The 16,992-nt window shown below is 46.0% G+C and overlaps 1 protein-coding gene across 4 annotated transcripts in view; it reads left to right on the top strand.

Annotated features, from left to right (window-relative positions):
• The first annotated feature begins 1,713 nt into the window (after positions 1–1,713).
• The window catches only part of SEC22C (SEC22 homolog C, vesicle trafficking protein), a 36,610-nt gene continuing 21,331 nt past the window's right edge, over positions 1,714–16,992 (top strand). The window contains exons 1-4 of one of the 4 annotated variants that reach the window (XM_088453087.1): positions 1,714–1,787; positions 8,659–8,784; positions 11,998–13,598; positions 15,219–15,473. In XM_088453087.1, coding sequence (XP_088309213.1) covers positions 15,298–15,473 — 176 coding nt within the window. In that variant the 5' untranslated portion in view covers positions 1,714–1,787; positions 8,659–8,784; positions 11,998–13,598; positions 15,219–15,297. Of the gene's footprint in view, positions 1,788–8,658; positions 8,785–11,997; positions 15,474–16,992 lie in introns of all 4 variants that reach the window. The other 3 variants (XM_088453088.1, XM_088453086.1, XM_088453085.1) reach the window with 3 other exon arrangements.

Here is a 16,992-nt window from a genome sequence, read left to right on the forward strand (position 1 = left end):
ATATCAATTTTGGCAGTAATTTACTAAATGGTGGCTTTTAATAGCTGCCAATTATCTGCATTTTTGACCTTAGAATTTAAAACAGCGATTCTATTAAGTTCAAAAACAAGTGTGTAGTAATAATAGTACCGCTGTTTTACATTCTGCTGGCATAAAAACACCCTGCACCCATTATAGATATGCCCCTGGGGGAGTCCCATAGGCTCCAGAACTTCCCAGATATGTAAGATCCAGTTCTAGAAGCTTTAACTAAAAATAACCTGGAACTTGACTTCTTGCCTGTGCAGGAGTATGCAGACTGAGGCTCGTTCCTGTGGGGTGTAGTCATGAAGTAGACAGTGACAATGTCGACAAACCAGAAGGTCAACATTCATTCATGATCTTGACATGGTTAATAAAATGTTGACATCATAATTATCTATAACTGGAAAAATACGGCATATGAATAGAGCATTTTCCTTTCCCCCAAGGAAGCGCAGGCCTATGGCGATCACTTTACTCCCTGATTCAGACCCGGCACAGCTCTTATGCATGCGCGGAAGTCCATTCACACATGTGAACGCAGACATTACTGCAGAGGGATCCTTTGTTGGAAGGAGCGTGGTCCTGCGCTGCCTCCCTCCAGCATTATCCAGGTAGGAAAGAACCATCGGTCACTAGGACCAGCTGGAACCCAGCTAAGAGAGGTCTGACCTCTGACATGCGCAGCTTCTCGGTACCTCTTTACTCCCTAGCGCACCTCTTTACTCCACAGTATCCATAAGGACAGCAGGTCTGGCTGTCACCACCATTAAGCCCTACAGTGCCCTGCTGTATGCCCGCAAGTACACTATACCACCACCATTGCACAGCAGACCACAAGTGCTGCTATCTGCAACAGGCGTCAGAACCATGATCACACCCAGCGCACTATAACACCCAGCAATACCCCGAGCTCCAGGCTGCCCCAAACAGTGCATTCCATCTACCACTGTTACACCTGTGTAATTCCCTATGTCACATGCGACCTGTTGTTCTACCTGATATATAATAAATCTAATAACTGATCAAGCTGTACCATGTGTGAACTAACCGCCACCAGCACCAATCACTGCGTTATACACCTAATCAATAATGCTCACTCTGTGGCTGGTTATATTATACTCTGGTGTATCAATTCATCTGGAGAACTACTGCTCCCAGCAGAGTCTGCGTCATTGGGAAAGTATACACTATTGCCTGCTGTCACCACTCACCACCATCTCTGCTAATATCCTTCGGATTCCGCTCCCAAAACTTTTTGAGACATTTAGCCCCAGCTCCTGAAAGCTACACTAAACTATAAATGAAGTGGGCAGTGGTCCAGGAGCAGAGCATTGTGTAACTGGTGTAAGGGTCATGCTGGAGGGTACAGAGGAGAGAATATAATATGACCACTTTCTGATGTCAGATTATTTATAGCCAAATAATGGTATTGGGCTGTTAGGGTATAATAATAGACATGACTGTCACAAACAAGCGGTGTCCCATCTGATAAGTTATAACGTACATCAGTCACCAATAAGATAAATATTAGATCCATGAGATGGAAACTCTGAGATGTTGGGGTCTGAATAACAGATTTATGTCTCTAGAGACCAATGTTCTGCATTATTCAATGGTATCGCCTTTTTAAGAACAGAAGTGGCATTGCTGATTTAAGAGCAGCCCTAGCTATCTACGCATGTTCCGTGAGGAGCTGTGTCTAGGCCCAGGTGTCAGTGATCTGATTGCAGCAGCTGCCCCATCTGTAACTCCGGCACTGACAGGTAGGGAGGGGGCAGTGACGTCACACCGAGAGCAACATTGTATCTATCTATCTATCCGTGTCATAGTGTATCTGTTCTGTGTTACATTGTAAATAACTGTCCTTCACTGCTCTGTGGTTTACAATATATATATCTTCACCTCACTGCTGTGAGTGGTGTACATCGTGTATATCTCTCCCTGACTGCTGTGTCCTGTGTGTGTGTACATTGTGCACATCTGTCCCTAGTTGTGCTGTGTGTTACATTATATAGATCTGTGGTGTACATTGTGTATATCGTTCCCTGACTGCTGTGTGTGTACATTGTGTATATCTCTCCCTGACAACGGTGTGTTGTGCACATTGTGTATATCTCCCCCTGACTGCTGTACATTGTGTATATCTCTCCCTGACTGCTATGTGCGGTGCACATTGTGTATATCTCTGACTGCTGTGTGTGTGTACATTGTGTATATCTCTAACTGCTGTGTGTGTGTGTGTACATCTGTCCCTCACTGCTCTCTGTGTGTACATTGTATACTTGGTCCCTAGCTGCTGTGTGTGTGTGTACATTGTGTATACCTGTATGTGACTGCTCTGTGTATATATCTGTCCCTATCTGCTCTGTGTGTGTACATTGTGTATATCTGTCCCTGTCTGCTCTGTGTGTGTACATTGTGTATATCTGTCCCTGACTGCTGTGTGTGTGTACATTGTGTATATATCTGTCCCTTGCTACTGTGTACATTGTGTATATATCTGTCCCTGACTGCTGTGTGCGGTGTATATCTGTCCCTGGCTACTCTGTGTGTGTGTGTGTGTGTACATTGTGTATATATTTGTCCCTGACTGCTGTGTGTGGTGTACATTGTATATCTGTCCCTGACTGCTGTGTGTGTGTGTATACTTGTCCCTAACTGCTCTCTGTGTGTGTACATTGTGTATATCTGTCCCTGACTGCTCTCTGTGTGTGTACATTGTGTATATCTGTCCCTGACTGCTCTCTGTGTGTGTATGTGTACATTGTGTATATCTGTCCCTAACTGCTCTGTGTGTGTGTGTGTACATTGTGTATATCTGTCCCTGACTGCTCTGTGTGTGTACATTGTGTATATCTGTCCCTGACTGCTCTGTGTGTGTACATTGTGTATATCTGTCCCTGACTGCTCTGTGTGTGTACATTGTGTATATCTGTCCCTGACTGCTCTGTGTGTACATTGGGTATATCTGTCCCTGACTGCTCTGTGTGTGTACATTGTGTATATCTGTCCCTGACTGCTCTGTGTGTGTACATTGTGTATATCTGTCCCTGACTGTTCTGTGTGTGTACATTGTGTATCTATATCCCTGACTGCTCTGTGTGTATACATTGTGTATCTGTCTCTGACTGCTCTGTGTGTGTGCATTGTGTATATCTGTCTTGACTGCTGTGTGTGTACATTGAGTATATCTGTCCCTGACTGCTGTGTGTGTGCATTGTGTATATCTGTCCCTGACTGCTGTGTGTGTACATTGTGTATATTTGTCCCTGACTGCTCTGTGTGTGTGTGTGTACATTGTGTATATCTGTCCCTGACTGCTCTGTGTGTGTACATTGTGTATATCTGTCCCTGATTGCTCTGTGTGTACATTGGGTATGTCTGTCCCTGACTGCTCTGTGTGTGTATGTGAACATTGTGTATATCTGTCCCTAACTGCTCTGTGTGTGTGTACATTGTGTATATCTGTCCCTGACTGCTCTGTGTGTACATTGGGTATATCTGTCCCTGACTGCTCTGTGTGTACACTGTGTATCTGTCCCTGACTGCTCTGTGTGTATACATTGTGTATCTGTCTCTGACTGCTCTGTGTGTGTGTGTACATTGTGTATATCTGTCCCTGACTGCTCTGTGTATATATCTGTCCCTGACTGCTGTGTGTGTGCATTGTGTATATCTGTCCCTGACTGCTGTGTGTGTACATTGTGTATATTTGTCCCTGACTGTTCTGTGTGTGTGTACATTGTGTATATCTGTCCCTGATTGCTCTGTGTGTACATTGGGTATGTCTGTCCCTGACTGCTCTGTGTATGTGTACATTGTGTATATCTGTCCCTGACTGCTCTGTGTGTGTATGTGAACATTGTGTATATCTGTCCCTAACTGCTCTGTGTGTGTGTACATTGTGTATATCTGTCCCTGACTGCTCTGTGTGTACATTGGGTATATCTGTCCCTGACTGCTCTGTGTGTACACTGTGTATCTGTCCCTGACTGCTCTGTGTGTGTACATTGTGTATATCTGTCCCTGACTGCTCTGTGTGTGTGTGTGCATTGTGTATATCTGTCCTGACTGCTGTGTGTGTACATTGAGTATATCTGTCCCTGACTGCTGTGTGTGTACATTGGGTATATCTGTCCCTGACTGCTCTCTCTGTGTGTGCATTGTGTATATCTGTCCCTGACTGCTGTGTGTGTACATTGTGTATATCTGTCCCTGACTGCTTTGCGTGTGTGTGTGCATTGTGTATATCTGTCCCTGACTGCTGTGTGTGTACATTGTGTATATCTGTCCCTGACTGCTCTGTGTGTGTGTGTGTGTGTGTGTGTGTGTGTGTGTGCATTGTGTATATCTGTCCCTGACTGCTGTGTGTGTACATTGTGTATATCTGTCCCTGACTGCTTTGCGTGTGTGTGTGTGTGTGTACATTATGTATATATCTATCCTTCTGATCTGAACTCCAGCTAAACATGGCCTCTGTGGTTGTGTATCTGAGAACGCAGCCGCGGTCACTGACACACCCATAATATGCCCCAGACTTATTTTACATTGTGTATCTGTCTCTGACTGCTCTGTGTGTGTGTGTACATTGTGTATATCTGTCCCTGACTGCTCTGTGTGTATATCTGTCCCTGACTGCTGTGTGTGTGCATTGTGTATATCTGTCCCTGATTGCTCTGCGTGTACATTGTGTATATCTGTCCCTGACTGCTCTGTGTGTGTATGTGAACATTGTGTATATCTGTCCCTAACTGCTCTGTGTGTGTGTACATTGTGTATATCTGTCCCTGACTGCTCTGTGTGTACATTGGGTATATCTGTCCCTGACTGCTCTGTGTGTACACTGTGTATCTGTCCCTGACTGCTCTGTGTGTGTACATTGTGTATATCTGTCCCTGACTGCTCTGTGTGTGTGCATTGTGTATATCTGTCTTGACTGCTGTGTGTGTACATTGAGTATATCTGTCCCTGACTGCTGTGTGTGTGCATTGTGTATATCTGTCCCTGACTGCTGTGTGTGTACATTGTGTATATTTGTCCCTGACTGTTCTGTGTGTGTGTACATTGTGTATATCTGTCCCTGATTGCTCTGTGTGTACATTGGGTATGTCTGTCCCTGACTGCTCTGTGTGTGTATGTGAACATTGTGTATATCTGTCCCTAACTGCTCTGTGTGTGTGTACATTGAGTATATCTGTCCCTGACTGCTGTGTGTGTGCATTGTGTATATCTGTCCCTGACTGCTGTGTGTGTACATTGTGTATATCTGTCCCTGACTGCTCTGTGTGTGTACATTGTGTATATCTGTCCCTGACTGCTCTGTGTGTACATTGGGTATATCTGTCCCTGACTGCTCTGTGTGTGTACATTGTGTATATCTGTCCCTGACTGCTCTGTGTGTGTACATTGTGTATATCTGTCCCTGACTGTTCTGTGTGTGTACATTGTGTATCTATATCCCTGACTGCTATGTGTGTATACATTGTGTATCTGTCTCTGACTGCTCTGTGTGTGTGCATTGTGTATATCTGTCTTGACTGCTCTGTGTATATATCTGTCCCTGACTGCTGTGTGTGTGCATTGTGTATATCTCTCCCTGACTGCTGTGTGTGTACATTGTGTATATTTGTCCCTGACTGTTCTGTGTGTGTGTACATTGTGTATATCTGTCCCTGATTGCTCTGTGTGTACATTGGGTATGTCTGTCCCTGACTGCTCTGTGTATGTGTACATTGTGTATATCTGTCCCTGACTGCTCTGTGTGTGTATGTGAACATTGTGTATATCTGTCCCTAACTGCTCTGTGTGTGTGTACATTGTGTATATCTGTCCCTGACTGCTCTGTGTGTACATTGGGTATATCTGTCCCTGACTGCTCTGTGTGTACACTGTGTATCTGTCCCTGACTGCTCTGTGTGTGTACATTGTGTATATCTGTCCCTGACTGCTCTGTGTGTGTGTGTGCATTGAGTATATCTGTCCTGACTGCTGTGTGTGTACATTGAGTATATCTGTCCCTGACTGCTGTGTGTGTACATTGGGTATATCTGTCCCTGACTGCTCTCTCTGTGTGTGCATTGTGTATATCTGTCCCTGACTGCTGTGTGTGTACATTGTGTATATCTGTCCCTGACTGCTTTGCGTGTGTGTGTGCATTGTGTATATCTGTCCCTGACTGCTGTGTGTGTACATTGTGTATATCTGTCCCTGACTGCTCTGTGTGTGTGTGTGTGTGTGTGTGTGTGTGCATTGTGTATATCTGTCCCTGACTGCTGTGTGTGTACATTGTGTATATCTGTCCCTGACTGCTTTGCGTGTGTGTGTGTGTGTGTACATTATGTATATATCTATCCTTCTGATCTGAACTCCAGCTAAACATGGCCTCTGTGGTTGTGTATCTGAGAACGCAGCCGCGGTCACTGACACACCCATAATATGCCCCAGACTTATTTTACATTGTGTATCTGTCTCTGACTGCTCTGTGTGTGTGTGTACATTGTGTATATCTGTCCCTGACTGCTCTGTGTGTATATCTGTCCCTGACTGCTGTGTGTGTGCATTGTGTATATCTGTCCCTGATTGCTCTGCGTGTACATTGTGTATATCTGTCCCTGACTGCTCTGTGTGTGTATGTGAACATTGTGTATATCTGTCCCTAACTGCTCTGTGTGTGTGTACATTGTGTATATCTGTCCCTGACTGCTCTGTGTGTACATTGGGTATATCTGTCCCTGACTGCTCTGTGTGTACACTGTGTATCTGTCCCTGACTGCTCTGTGTGTGTACATTGTGTATATCTGTCCCTGACTGCTCTGTGTGTGTGCATTGTGTATATCTGTCTTGACTGCTGTGTGTGTACATTGAGTATATCTGTCCCTGACTGCTGTGTGTGTGCATTGTGTATATCTGTCCCTGACTGCTGTGTGTGTACATTGTGTATATTTGTCCCTGACTGTTCTGTGTGTGTGTACATTGTGTATATCTGTCCCTGATTGCTCTGTGTGTACATTGGGTATGTCTGTCCCTGACTGCTCTGTGTGTGTATGTGAACATTGTGTATATCTGTCCCTAACTGCTCTGTGTGTGTGTACATTGTGTATATCTGTCCCTGACTGCTCTGTGTGTACATTGGGTATATCTGTCCCTGACTGCTCTGTGTGTACACTGTGTATCTGTCCCTGACTGCTCTGTGTGTGTACATTGTGTATATCTGTCCCTGACTGCTCTATGTGTGTGTGCATTGTGTATATCTGTCCTGACTGCTGTGTGTGTACATTGAGTATATCTGTCCCTGACTGCTGTGTGTGTACATTGGGTATATCTGTCCCTGACTGCTCTCTCTGTGTGTGCATTGTGTATATCTGTCCCTGACTGCTGTGTGTGTACATTTTGTATATCTGTCCCTGACTGCTTTGCGTGTGTGTGTACATTGTGTATATCTGTCCCTGAATGCTCTGTGTGTACACTGTGTATATCTGTCCCTGACTGCTCTGTGTGTGTGTACATTGTGTATATCTGTCCCTGACTGCTCTGTGTGTGTGTGTGCATTGTGTATATCTGTCCTGACTGCTGTGTGTGTACATTGAGTATATCTGTCCCTGACTGCTGTGTGTGTACATTGGGTATATCTGTCCCTGACTGCTCTCTCTGTGTGTGCATTGTGTATATCTGTCCCTGACTGCTGTGTGTGTACATTGTGTATATCTGTCCCTGACTGCTCTGTGTGTGTGTGTGTGCATTGTGTATATCTGTCCCTGACTGCTGTGTGTGTACATTGTGTATATCTGTCCCTGACTGCTTTGCGTGTGTGCGTGTGTGTGTGTGTGTGTGTGTGTGTGTGTGTGTGTGTGTACATTATGTATATATCTATCCTTCTGATCTGAACTCCAGCTAAACATGGCCTCTGTGGTTGTGTATCTGAGAACACAGCCGCGGTCACTGACACACCCATAATATGCCCCAGACTTATTTTGTGTTTACTTCAGGGCACCTCCCAGTCTCGCCCGTGGTGTAGCCTCACCATTCCTAATGCCAGTGGTCCTGTGCGCAGCAACGCACTCTCAGTGGAACGCATGCGCCAAAGGGGAATTTCAGAATTTTCCATGCTGCGCAGTAACAAATAGTCGCTCACATTGCCATTGTGTCTATCACGGAATCAGTGAGTGACTGCACTGGCTACACTGTGACTGGCAGTTACTTCCCATTGGAGGCACAACCTGCCGGTCACACCCCTGCGACTACCAGTTTGGGCTTTGATTAGCAGATAGGCAAAGGAGTGGCACACTACCGGGCAGCCCTACCTGGTTTCTAGGTACTGCAGCCGATGTAGTCCCTGGGAGTCTGCAGCCTGGCCAGGGACTACAGTGTCTCCTCTGACCTGCACTGCACGAGTCACTGCTGCGTCTTACTGTCTAATGCATCCTTGACGTGCGCCGTTGTTATGAGATAGCTGTCATTCATATGGGAGTGGCCATAATGTTTTGGTTCATAATAAATGTTATAAGTGTCAAATTAATGTAGAATTAAGAGCCAATCTGTCAAACAGAGGAGTCAAGATTATCTTCCTTATATAGCAATCTGATTAAGTTCCCGGATACATTCTAGTAACTGCATCTTTCTTGTGTTGTGACCTAGAGCGTATGTGACGGAGTAAAGAGGATTATGGGATGGGAGTGACATCTGCCCTCGCTGTTGCTGAACAGGCCGATCCTGGGGCCCTCCTATATTCTGCCTTCAACTGAAGCACAATCACATTTCCCAGTGAGTAACAGATTCTGCTTTCTGCTTCCATCAAACGCCAAATTGCAAAATGGAGACACACGGGGGCCGACGTTTAGTTGGATATTTACGTTGGTTTGCGTAAGACATATATGCAAATGCAAATTTGTTCCTCTTTGACACTTGAGAGGCAGAATGTGGGGGTGCAGGGGGTTCTAATGTTGGCCGAGGACAGTAAGGGTGGGTTTGCGTAAATCCAAAAGATGCAGACCCGCACATACGCCTGTCAAAGCTGTATCAATAGCACCTGCATGAGGGCTGGTGCAAATACACACTGGAGAGGAAGATGAGCCGAGCAGCAGCATTGAGGACAGACTGGAGAGGAGAGAGACGGGAGTAGGGGAGACCAGTCTGTCCTCAATGCTGCTGCTCGGCTCATCTTCCTCTCCAAACGCTCTACATCTGCCTCCCCTCTCCTACAAGCCCTACACTGGCTCCCCTTCCCTATCAGAACCCAATTCAAGGTTCTCACACTCTCTTACAAAGTCCTCACCCACTCCTCTCCCATTAACATCTCTGACCTCATCTCCCTTCACTCTCCTGTCCGCCCTCTTCGTTGAACAAATGCATGCCGCCTCTCATGCCAACTGATTACTTCCTCCCACTCCCACCTCCGATTTTGCCCGCGCTGCTCCCCACCTTTGGAGTTCTCTCCCTCTCCCCATCAGACTCTCCACCCCTCTACATTCCTTCAAACGGGTTCTCAAGACCCACTATTTCATCAAAGCCTTCCAGCTCTCATCCTAACCCGCTACTCCATGTCTACCCCATCTGTGTCACGTCTGTTTGTCTACCCCTCCCCTTAAGAATGTAAGCTCACACGAGCAGGGCCCTCTACCCTCTTGTGCTTCTCCTTAATTTACTTTAATCTACTTCTTACTTACCTAACACTTGGCTGCTTATGCTCTGTTGTTATCTGGGTGTTATGGTCACTAATGTAGCAATATGTATTATCCATGTCCTGTATTGTATTGTACTGTAAGTCACTGGTTACCTATTTATTTATGTACTGTGTAAGGTGCTGCGGAACACTTGTGGCGCCTTATAAATAAATTATAATAATAATAATTATGGTGAAAGTGATTGCCTGCATTGGCTAGTCACTTCTTATTGGCTGATTGCGGATGACCCTCTGTCTGATAGGTGCTTTTGTTATTGACCACCCCTCTAATATATGACTCTTCTCGAACAGGAGAAGGATGGAAGATTTTTTTATTTTTTTTTACAATTTACTGTAATCTAACAGGTCCCTCATTACCTTTAATCTCATAAATAATTTCAATCAATAATTTAACTACATAACAGTCAGTGTTTTCATTTCCCTGCTTCAAACTATAACATTGATTGTGTCTTCTGGGCGAGCGGAATTTCCCACCAGCTCTATGAGAGTTTGGTGGAACCGACACAATACAATTTGCAGGACACGTTCCCATCGTCATTCTGTTACCTGTGTACTGTAATACCCCTTTTACATCGGACCTAAAACCCGGGTTATTGAAGGGTTAACCCGGGCATCTCCCTGGTGTAAAAGGGGACAGGGTTGGATCGCCGGGTCGGGTGACCCGGCAATCCAACCCAGGTAAATAGCAGGGTTTACCACGGGTGTAGCGCGTGAAACCCTGCTGTGAGAACAGCGCACTCCGGGTCATGATGACCTGGAGTGCGCTGTAAGCCGGCCGATTAGTCCGGCTTCAGTGGCGCTTGGAGATGACGTCATCTCCAAGCGACCACTTTCACGCCGGGAAAGCCGGGTCTATGCAGACCAGACTCCGGCTAAATTCCGGTTCTGGTCCGGATAGGAACTCTGGGTCTCATTGGGTACCCAAATGCGCATGCGCACGACGGAGGGAGCTCCGTCGTGCGCATGCTCGAGACCCGGATAGCGACAGCCAAGTTGTCCCTCCGGGTCTCGCACCAAAGGGGGCGTGCTGTCGATGGTGATTGACAGCACGCCCCCTTTGGTGGGCGTGCCGGGGGCGTGGCTGCCAGACGGAGGCGTTCCAATGGGAACACCTACCGTCTGGGGCCGGCCCCACTGACATCACTAGTGATGTCAGTGGGAGTGATTTTGGCTCTGATAGAGCCAAAATCACTCCAGGGCTTGCGGCAGCGAGACCTTACCGCAGGGTCTCGTCGCAAGCCCGATGGTCGCGATGGTCTTGACTATCGCGACCATCATCATGGACGCTCGCATAAGCTGTGGGTGGTAACCCACAGCTATGCGAGTGTCCAAAAGGCCGCTCCAAATTTAAATAGGACAGCCCTGATTCGGAGCGAGCGCTCTGGTCAGAGCGTCCGGCTGTGAACCAGGGCCCCTGTTCCAACTCTGGGTCAGAACGGAATTTTGGTGGAAAAGGGGTATTAATGTGCCTCATGGTAGGGAACCTTGTAGCACCCAGGTACATAACCGGGCCCATCTAAACTTATCATGGTTTAATGACGTAAGGCTGAATCACACAGCTGTTTGCTACAGAAATGCATGTGGTGCAACCTGTGCCTCCTCCATCAGATGTGCTGCGGGCACTGTATGACTTCCATGCGTTGTGCCAGGGAGGAAGACGGCTGCAGTTAAAGGACTCGAGGGCCATAGGCTGAAGCTGCCACTTCCCCTGCAAGTCCAATTTCATCTGCTTTCTGTATTCATGTGCTACAGATCCTGCCCTTGTCCCTGTGCTAGTGTTACCCATATATACAATTCTAGACACATCCTCACTGGAGGAGAGATGTATCAAACCTTTGAGAGAGATAGGGGGAGATTTACCAAAGCTTGAAGAGAGATAAAGGTACCAACCAATCAGTTCCCAACTATAATTTTGTCAAGCACAGGCTGTAACATGACTGGAGCTGATTGGTTGGTACTTTATCTCTCTCTACTTTATCTCTCTTCAACCTTTGATAACTCTCCCCCAAAGTTTAGGTGTTACCCATAGCAATCAGCTCCTAGCTATCATTTATCTAGCACAGTCTATAAAATGACAGTTGAAACTTCTGGGTCTGATTATATCATATAGGGGTCTATGTACTAAGCCTTGGGGAGAGAGAAAGTGGACGGAGATAAAGTACCAACCAATCGGCTCCTGTCATTTTTCAAACACAGCCTGTAACATGACAGGAGCTGATTGGTTGGTATTTATCTTTATTCACTTAATCTCTCTACAAGGCTTAGTGAATAGACCCCTATTATCTCTCTCCCAGACTTAGGGCCTGATTCAGACCTGTTCGCTAGATGGGAACGCTCCCTCCCAACGTATGCAAATTCGACTGACGTCAAGGCAGGCGATCGTTCGGTAAGGCATAAACAAGCCCACTATGTCTTGGCATGTGATCACTTTGTGTATGTAGACATCCACCAGCCTGTCTTAAGACGCCCACTTGCGCACGTCATCTCCAGGAAGTGTATATAACCATCGCTACATCGGTTACCATCTGCAGCATTCGCAACGCTTGAGGTTGCCTTTACCCTACCGCAAGCACTGCGAGCACTTCAGTGTATAAACCAGCCAGGTGACGTGTACTGTGACACCTCCATGCTAATTATGCACATTCTTTAAACGCCGTTTGGACACCCAGACACGCCTGCGTTCGCACCACCACTCCCCCGTTCACAAGAACCTTCCCCTGTTACTACCCACAAACGGCACTGTCACTCAAGGTAGCGCTCAGTCTTTGTGCTACGAGCGCGCGATTCCCGATCGCAAGGACTGGCTCACGCACGCGCACTACGTTGCATACGCACAATGCGAACCATCGGCAGCTACGACCGAACGCTTCTTAGTGTCCGGGTCTGAATCAGGCCCTTAGTACATAGACGACCCCTTATTGCTATTAGTAAGTACAACTTTTGCTCTATATCTGAGCAGGCACAAGGTCTATACACCATGGAGGGATAAGTGGGGTACACGAGCAGCTTCTCCACTACCTGCTATAGGTGAGGTCATTCTCTACCAGGTCATCTGTGTATACCATCAGGCAGCACTTGCAGACTATGAGCCTGTTTCAGAGCCAGACGCTATTTGTGCTCGCTCGTTCAGAAAAAGGGGCTGGCTATTTAAATGAACTGTTCGCTCTTTGCGGTCTGTTCACGCCTCTATGTCTGAACGAGCGAACAAAACATGCGAACGTAATTTTGAAAAAAACGCCCCCTGGCCGCTCACATCATACGTCATGTCCGCTATTTATTAGATTAATCGAGTACATCGAAAGGTGTATGAACTGCTCGCTATTCTTGTAGTTGGTTTTTCCTACCACAATCATGCGAGCAGTTCTGACTATAAAACAACCAAGTGACGTGGTCAATGACGCTGCTTTGTTAATTATGCACACCCTTAAAACGCCCGTTTTGACCTTTAAGCACGCCTGCGTTCTGATCTCCACTCCCCGTTTTCAAGCACCTTCCCCTGTTACCACCCACAAACGCCTCATTCTGTCACTCAAAATAGCAGGCATTCGCTATTTAGCGAGCACACGATTTTCGGCCGCACTGACTGGTTCGCGCATGCGTATTAAAATCCGTACGCATGCGCAGTTGTGCGAACATCGGTAGGAATGAACGAGCGGCCGATTACGAGCGGCTCTGAATCAGGCCCTATGAGCATTTAAGTTTATGAACAGTGATATTGCTCCTCATACAGGGATACATGACAACAAGTATGTTACAATTGATGACTAAAAGTTTCTTTTTACTTCTATACAGAGGTGGAAAGTGCATAAGTGCACGGCTGGCGGCCTTCCTCAGCCTGAGGTGTATGAGATAACACAGTGCCCCGGGCACCAGCAGACCGATCTGAGAGCTTCAAGTACATTCTCTCTCATTATTTACACCAGAATAAATGTGTCTGTAATAAAAGGGAACAGTGGGTCTCGCACTGTCCAGGAATCTGTTGTTAGACTCTGTGGGGTATATTTACCAATGGGCGGTTTGCCCAAGCTGTTCATCAAATCTGAACAGGGATAAATGCGAAAACAGCCCGAGACTTTCAGGTCGGTACAAACCGACATTGTTCTGTGCCTTTCACAGACCTACTAAGCACCTCTTAACATTGAAGCCTGGTTGGCCTAGAATCCAACCTTTGGTATCTAACACATTATCTAGCACTGGGTATCTCTTCCACTGCTGCTGGGCACCCTATATGGAATGTAAGTATCTGTAGGCTGTTAACTGGCAGGCCGCGCCCTCCTACAGTATTATCCATCTGCTAATAGCCTGTCTTGTTGTATTATAGTTCTTTTCCCAAATTACAAAGCTCTAGGTATGATGATGATGATGCAATATGAATAAAGTTTAATAATTTGGTACTGAAACTCTGCTAGATAGAGCAAATAGTGGTTGTCCAAGGGACGCACCCAGAGAAAAAAAAAAAATAGTATGGAGGAAGGATAAGGGTGAAATGTAATATAGCAAATAGGCATGTCTTGTTTCCTGAAGCTGGGAGCCAACTGGAGGAATAGAAGCAGCCAGTCCTCCTCCTCAGTATGGATGACCATCGGTGGGTTAACCATCGATGGGTAGCATTGAGCGTTTGAAATCATCTACGGTGAATCATTAATGTTCTGCACCGATTGATGGCCATCCCTGCTGGGGAGCAGAGCAGACCATGGGTCAATCAGATTTAGGGGTGGGGCTTAGTCACACTGGGCGGGGTTTAGTGAAATACGTTGGAGCTAAGCTCCATTCCCCCACGTTGGGTAGCAAAATATGAAACCATAGCTTACTGGATGCTACCGAAACTATTGATGGTTCACTATCAATGGTCATCGCAACTCTGCAGCTGGATAGGGATGACAGGAGGGACCTTTTCCACATGAGATGCGATGACCCCACACAATACAGGGGAGAGAATTTGAGATAAAGGGGAGTTGTCCAAGAATGGATTTCTATTATAAAGGGCTTTTCCATTTTCAGTTATACAGGTTGAGTCTCCGATATCCAAAATACCCCTGGTCCCAAGCATTTTGGATAACGGAATATTCCGTATTTTGGAATATTTGCATATCATAATGAAATAGATTTGGAATGAGTCCCAAATATACACACAGAATGCATTTATGTGTTATATACACCTTATACACACAGCCTGCAGGTCATTTTATACAATATTTTCAATAATTTTGTGGCTCAAATAAAATTTGTGCACATACATAAAATTCAGTTATGTTTCATATACACCCTATATACACATCCTGAAGGTAATTTTATACAATATCTTTAATAATTTGTCCCTTAGACAAAGTTTGTGTACATTGCACCATCAAAAATCAAAGGTTTCATTATCTCAGTCATGCCAAAAAAAAATCCGTATTTCGGAATATTTGGATATGGGAGACTCAACCTGTATTTATTTAGTGTTACATTATGTCTTTTGATGGTGCAAATCGCAGTGAATGTGCATAATAGTGTAATATCCATCTTTTTACAGTAATACAACAAGTCTTAGATACCTGAATGTACGTTATGTGCAGATGCAATCTCCATGAGTCAGGCAGCAGGGAACACCCATGATCCTCTACGCCTGTGTCGTGAGGCTACAGGATGGCCTCCCACTCTCTGCCTCCACAGACTTCCACCCGAACAAGCAACTGCTGGAGTGCAAGAGATGGGTGAAGAAGTTATCTGTGACCCTGTCCCAGCGGCCAGCGAAAGGCACAGTTCCAGCGTGCGACCTCCGCATACAGTAAGACCCTTTTATCCAGCTCTCTCATGTAAAAGCAAAGCTGCTCTTTCTTTTCTCAGCCAACTAAACTTTCTGCTGTTTCCATCATAACCAAAGGAGGGCGCTGTGCAATTGAGCCTCATGGATATTTTTTTTTATTTACCTTAATAAAAATGCAGAATATCTTGTTATATCTTGTTTTTATATATAATTTGTAGTAAAACAAGGTGGAAAATTGCAACTGTATAAACCCAATAGGGCAGAGGTTCCCAAACTCTGCCATTAGGCTTCACAATTTAAGGCTATCCATGCTTGAGCGCAGGTGACTTAATTAGTACATCAGTCAATTTGATTTAACCATCTGGACTCAAGCTTGGATATCCTTAAAACCTGGACTGTAATAGTGGAATGTGGAAACCTCCGCTTTAGGGCACAATCTATAAAAGAGGATTATTTTAAGGGGAATTTTGTCTTAATAAAAAAAAAAAAGCTATTTGGTGCTTATTCAGCCTAGAAATACTGTATGTCATTGGGAGAGGTTACGCCAATAACTGTTTTGTGAGGTGCATATTTTGAGGGGATTCCATATTTCCCTTATATATTCAATCGAGAAAAGTGTGTGTCTGTTTGGGGTAGATGTACTTTATCTTGAAGTGAGATAAAGTACCAACCAATCAGCTCCTAACAGTCATTTTTCAAACACAGCCTGTAGAGTGACAGGAGCTGATTGGTTGGTACTTTAGCTCACTGCAAGGCTTAGTACATCTCCCCTTATCTCTCCAAGGCTTAGTACATCTGCCCCCGTTTTCCTTTATGCACGTACCTAGCTCCACCAAATTTGGCATGGTGGTATAGTTTGACCAAGATTAGGTTGACAAACTCCACCACTACAGTCCAGGTTTTAAGTATGTCCATGCTTGATGGTTGAATCAAATTGACTGAGGTACTAATTAAGGCCCTCATTCAGAGCCGGACGCTCTGAGCAGAGCGCTCGCTCTGAATGAGGGCCGTCCTCCATAAAAATGGAGCGTCCTCCTGGACGCTCGTATAGCTGTGGGTCACCACCCACAGCTCATACGAGCATGCAGGATGATGGTCGCGATGGTCTTGACCATCGCGACCATCGCCAGTGCGACCAGAAGCCTGTGGTCGGGGTTTTCGACCACAAGCCCTGGAGTGATTTTGGCTCTATCAGAGCCAAAATCACTCCCACTGACATCACTAGTGATGTCAGTGGGGCCGGCTTCTGACGGTAGGCGTTCCCTTGGGAATGCCTCCGTCTGGGAGGCACGCCCCCGGCATGCCCACCAAAGGGGGCGTGCTGTCAATCACCATCGACAGCACGCCCCCTTTGATCAGACACAACGAGCGAAGGAAAGTCCTTCACTCATCGCGTCTGGCGCATGCGCACGACGGAGCTCCCTCCGTCGTGCACATGCGCAGTGCACACCATCGACCCACCTGCGAGCGGACAGCCGCTTGCGAGTGGGTCTGAATCAGGCCCTAAGTCATGAACTTTATGAGTAAAGACCCTTTACTC

The sequence above is a fragment of the Taudactylus pleione genome, unplaced genomic scaffold (genome assembly GCF_031769625.1).
Source record: "Taudactylus pleione unplaced genomic scaffold, aTauple2 ptg000571l, whole genome shotgun sequence".
Lineage (NCBI taxonomy): Eukaryota > Metazoa > Chordata > Amphibia > Anura > Myobatrachidae > Taudactylus > Taudactylus pleione.